We start from the raw sequence: 5,712 nt of genomic DNA, 5'->3' as shown, positions 1-5,712 counted from the left end.
ATTAAATTGCCTGCGATCCAATGGTTCAAACATATCGAACCCAGAAATCGCACAATAGGCGAGATCCGTTCGAAGTTCAAATGCTATCGGAATTAGAATCCAAAAGTACCTACACGCTCGTGAGGACAAGGAGATCATTTTAGGACACAATGCCGGTCCATTACCTGGCCCTCGCGCCGGTAGTGCATGGGTGCCTTGAGTAAATTCTGGCGGCAGGAAAAACTCCAAACTGCCAGCCAAGATTCCTACCCTAGGTGTAAAACCCCATTTAGAACAACTTTTGTTCTTGGACCTACCCTGAAAAACGACTAGAAGTGGCTGGAATCTCGGTTTGAAAACCGACCAAAATTCAGCTCGAAAATCGAGTTGTCTACACTACAAATTGATCAATTCCTACCCAACCATCAGCTAGAACATGAAAAATAGGCAGAAATCCATACCTTATTCGTCAAATTTGGTGGACGGAGGAGGGAGAACGACGACCGGGAATTTTATGTCCAATCCAGCGATTCCGAGCTCGTTTTCAGACGAGTCTAGTGGCGGGTGACGACAGGGTGAGGCGAGGAGGGGGCGGCAGGTCAAGCCAGTCCGTTCTGGGGCTAGCCGACGCCGATGGCGGTGGTTGTGGAGGTTTGGAGGTGGCGGCTGGAGAAGAAAATAACAAGGGGGGCCTGGTCATGCGCAATCTGGGGAGGGAGAGAGAGTTAAAATCTGAATTTTTATTTTTTATTTTTTATTTTTTTATTAATTTTTTATTAACTTTTTTTTAGGGTTAATTATGGGTTATTACAATCTACCCCCCCCCCCCCCCCTTATAAAAATTTTGTCCTCGAAATTTACATACATGTCACTCGAAGAGGTGAGGGTACTGGGCCCGCATCTGCTCCTCGGGTTCCCAAGTAGCCTCTTCTACATTATGACTCATCCACAAGGCTTTCACAAGTGGAATCTCTCTAGAACGTAACACTTGCTTCTTCCAATCTAAAATATGAACTGGTTGCTCCACATAACTCAAATCATCCTCTAATTCTATTGGTTGTTCCTCCAGCACATGGGAAGGATCAGAAATATACTTCTGGAGCATGGAGACGTGAAATACCTCATGTAATCGGGAAAGGTTTGAAGGCAAGGCAAGTTTGTACGCCACTGGGCCCACACGCTCTACAATTTCATACGGCCATATATAGCGAGGGCTTAACTTTCCCCACTTTCCAAATCTTACCACGCCTTTCCAAGGCAACAATTTTAAAAATACCTTGAGTCTTTTTTTGATCAGTTCAACCTGCTTCTTTGTCCGTTCGACATCCTCAGATATTTCCAACCTGTGCTCACCCACTTCATCCCAGTACAATGGTGTCCTACATTGCTTCCCGTACAAGGCATCAAATGGTGACATTCCAATGCTCACTTGATAGCTGTTATTATACGCAAATTCCATGAGTGGAAACTTTTCATCCCAGTCACCCCAAAACTGCAATGCACAAGCTCTCAACATATCCTCCAAAGTCTGAATCGTTCTTTCTGACTAACCATCAGTCTGGGGGTGAAATGCAGTACTAAACCGCAACTGGGACTCAAAATCTTCATTTAACTTTGTCCAAAATCGAGATGTACACCGAGGATCTCATCTATAAAAATCTTGGCCAGTTTATTCAAAGCATAAGTTGCTTTCACCGGAAGAAAATGAGCAGACTTGGTGAGTCGATCCACAATTACCCATACTCCATCATGCTTGCTCTGTGTTCGAGGGAGTTTGAACATGATGTCCATAGTAATGTGCTCCCACTTCCATTTAAGAAGCGGAAGTGGTTGCAACAATCTCGATGGTTTCTGTCGCTATGCCTTGACTTGCTGACAAACCAGACATCTATTGACATACTCTACTATCTCTTTCTTCATATAAGGCCACCAATAATGTTATCTCAGTGTACGGTATTGTACTGCCAGGATGCATGGCAAAAGCTGAACAATGAGCCTCCTCCAGAATTTCCCTTTTTAATGCTTCATCATCAGGAACATACAATCTGGTACCCACCATTAAAGCCCCATCATTTCTTATCGAGTAATCTATTCTAGTACCATTCTCAACCTCTAATCTAAATGTACAGACTAATGGATCCTAAGACTGGGCTTCAATTATTCTCCCCACTAGCACTGGTCTCACGTAGAGAGTAGCCAACAATGCTCCCTGATCATCCATACCTATCCCAACACTCAGTTTCCTCATCTCAATCAGCAGTGGAAAATACCTCCCTCAGAAATGAGCTACAGATCCCGATGACTTCCTGCTGAGGGCATCAGCTACCACATTAGCTCTCCCTGGAGGATGCGCAATAGTACGGTCATAATCTTTAATTAACTCTAACCACCTCCTTTGTGTTAAATTCAATTCCCTCTGGGTGAACAGCTATTTCAAACTCTTGCGGTCCGTGAAAATTTGACACATTTCCCCGTAGAGATAGTTCTGCCAAATCTTCATAGCGAACACTACATCAACGAGTTCCAAGTCATGAGTAGGATAATTCAACTCATCCTTCTTGAGTTTCCTAGAAGCATAAGCGATTACCCTACCATGTTGCATCAACACACAACCTAGTCCTTGTCGGGATGCATCATTGTAAATAACAAAGTTCTCACTTTCATCCGAAAGTGTCAATACTGGAGCGGTGGTCAACCTGGTCTTGAGTTCATTGAAGCTCTCCTCACACTCATCTGACCATTCGAATTTAACTCCCTTTCTAGTCAAATGAGTGAGACGTGCCGTTATGGCAGAGAAGCCTTCCACGAAGCGACAATAGTACCCAACTAACCCAAGGAAACTCCGTACCTCAGTGACATTAGTTGGTTGTTGCCAATTCACTACTGCCTCCACTTTCTGGGGATCCACATAAATACCCTCTGCAGGAATCACGTGTCCCATGAAACTCATTCTGTCCAACCAAAATTGACACTTACTGAACTTGGCATACAATTGTTTCCTCCGTAAAGTCTTCCGCACAATCTCCATGTACTTCATATACACCTTTTGACTTTTATAATATACCAGGATGTCGTCTATGAACACAATCACAAAGCGATCCAAGTAACGTCGGAACACTCTATTCATGAGATCCATAAACGTAGCTGGCGCATTAGCTAGACCAAATGGCATCCCCAGGAACTCATAGTGCCCATACCTCGTCCGAAAAGCTGTCTTAGGCACATCCTCTTCTCTAATCCGTAGCTGATGATAACCTGACCTCAAATGAATCTTAGAAAACACTTTGGCATCCCTCAACTGGTCAAACAAGTCGTCAATACGCGGCAACGGATACTTGTTCAGCACGGTGACCTTGTTCAGCTGTCTATAATCAATACACAATCTCATGGTACCATCATTCTTCTTCACAAACAAAACTGGAGTGCCCCAAGGTGAAAAACTAGGTCGGATAAAACCCTTATCCACCAACTCCTGCAACTGAGTCTTCAATTTCTCGGTGAGGAGGTAATCCAGGAAGATCCTCCGGAAACACATCTGGAAATTCATGTACCTCTGGAATATCTTCCAACCTGAATCCATTATCCCGGGTATCATTCACGTGTACCAAATATCCTGTACATCCCTTTTTGAGCAACCGTCTTGTCGTCATAGCTGAAATGAGGCAAGATGGAAGTACTCTACGCTCGCCCTGAAATGTCACCTCAGGTCGTCTGGGACTACGTAATACAACCTCTTTCCGGAAACAATGAATCGAAGCATGATGCTTGGCTAACCAATCCATACCCAGGATAACATCCAAATCTACCTTATCTAAAGGGATTAGATCGGCCTCCAAAATTGCCTCCCCTACCAAAATCGTACTGGCCCTGTATACCACACCAACTGTAAAGACATCTCCCGTGGGTATGGAAATAGCAAGTTCCTCACGCAGAGCCGTGAGTCTCACATCCGTATTGTGGGAAAAACTATGTGTGACAAACAAGTGCGTCTCCCCAGGGTCAATCAAAACTCTAGCAGGAATTCTGAAAATTGGTAAACTACCTATGATCACATCAGGTGACGCATGTGCCTCCTACTGTGACATGTTATACACTCTGCTCGTAGCTTTGAAACGTCCACCGCGTCCCCTTTGTTGGCTGCCACCTTTGCTGGCTATATTGGTTTGGGCCCCACAACTGGACAGTGTCCACTCAGCTTTTCCCTATGCGCCATCCCCCTGAGTCGGTGTAATGGTGATCTTTCCACCTTGGAGGAGCATCGGGCACTTCCTCCGAAAATGTCCGGATTGACCACAGTGGTACCGACCATTCTACACGATCCTAAGAGTGCCTAGATCAACATATATTAAGATCACCTGGCCCACACGCCGAATTAATCACGATCACCAGGCCCACACGCCGCCGCACGTGCCGGCAGCGCGTGGGTGCCTTGAGTAAATTTTGGCGGCCTGAAAAACTCCAAATCGCAGGCCAAGATTCCTACCCTAGGTGCAAAACCCCATTTGAAACCACTTTAGTTCTTGGACCTACCTCGAAAAAACGACCGAAAGTGGACAGAATCTCTATTTGAAAACCAACCAAAATTGAACTCGAAAATCGAGTTGCCTACGTTGCAAATTGATCAATTCCTACCCAACCATCAGCTAGAACATGAAAAATAGGTGGAAATCCATACCTTATTCGTCAAATTTGGTGACTGGAGGAGGGAGAACGGCCATGAATTTTCTGTCAAAACCGGCGATTCCGAGCTCATTTTCCGGCAGATTTGGCAGCGGGTGACGACGGGGTGAGACGGGGAGGGAGCGGCAGGTCAAGCCGATCTAGTCTGGGGCTGGCCAGCGTCGATGGCGGTGGTTATGGAGTTTTGGAGGTGGCGGTTGGAGAAGAAAATAATAAGGGGTGAGGAGGGGCCTAGTCGTGCGCAATCTGAAAGTTTTTTTTTTTTAGGGTTAATTCTAGGTTATTACAGCTAGAGCCCGAGTACCTATTTAAGCCATCACGAATATTTTATTAATAAAATTGCTCAATATAAACATTTAATTAAAAACCCTAACCCCCAGCTCCTAAAAGTGCGTGCATCACGTTTATGATCATTTCTATGCCTACATAAGCTTTTCCCCATGTCTCGGATAGTCTAAAAGAGACTTGAGACTCAAAAAGCGATTAATTCTCAAAAAGTCAACCAAGGACCCCGTGGGGTCCACGATCTCAAAATTTCAATCCGATTGCTCGTCCTTGTTTTTTAACTTCCCACGTCAGTAAGAGTATAGAAATGGACGTGGTTGGCCTTTTACATGGCGCTTTTGAAACCCTCATTGACGTGTGTATTCTCTGAGACATCGATTGTTGTCGTTTGATTGTCGTTCAGAAGAGATCTCACGACAGGTAATGGAATTGAGTGGCCTTTATTGTGCGCTTTAGACGACGGTAAGTATTTATCAGTAGTCGTAGTGTTGTCATACAATTCATCAGTTGGAGCACTGTTCCGTCATGTTATTTGAAAATCTACAACGTGAATCATTTGAAATCTTATCATGACCCTCGTTGTTTGAAATATCTATTAGCCGTCATGTAATATGAATTTTACTTAACCGACGTGTTTTTTCTTTCAAATGGAGGTTTTTATTAATGTACGTTCTTTTGCATAGTTCATTCCACGTTGTTTGTTAAAATACGGCGTTGGTTATGATGTAGACGTCAGTTTTTGCAATTTGTTAACTGGACCGTCGTATT

The 5,712-nt window shown here is 44.3% G+C and overlaps 1 protein-coding gene across 1 annotated transcript; it reads right to left on the bottom strand.

Annotated features, from left to right (window-relative positions):
* Positions 1–847: 847 nt before the first annotated feature.
* LOC148292767 (uncharacterized) lies at positions 848–2,038 on the bottom strand. The gene is made up of 2 exons (XM_088243990.1): positions 1,880–2,038; positions 848–1,471 (listed from the first exon to the last, which is right to left on the bottom strand). Exons 1-2 carry the CDS (start codon positions 2,036–2,038, stop codon positions 848–850), a joined length of 783 nt encoding a protein of 260 aa, XP_088100116.1.
* Positions 2,039–5,712: the final 3,674 nt, after the last annotated feature.

Source organism: Prunus avium, chromosome 7 (assembly GCF_965620075.1).
Source record: "Prunus avium chromosome 7, drPruAviu1.hap1.1, whole genome shotgun sequence".
NCBI classification, from domain to species: domain Eukaryota; kingdom Viridiplantae; phylum Streptophyta; class Magnoliopsida; order Rosales; family Rosaceae; genus Prunus; species Prunus avium.
This window is presented reverse-complemented; position numbering and strand designations above follow the sequence as displayed.

What these genes read in the sequence shown, in the direction of transcription:
- LOC148292767 (XM_088243990.1), bottom strand. Translation starts at nt 2,038, where the DNA reads ATGGTGGGTACCAGATTGTATGTTCCTGATGATGAAGCATTAAAAAGG. An exon ending in ATGAAGAAAGAGATAGTAGA is followed by an intron (nt 1,472 to 1,879) that starts GTATGTCAATAG and finishes TGTGCATTGCAG; the next exon opens with TTTTGGGGTGACTGGGATGA.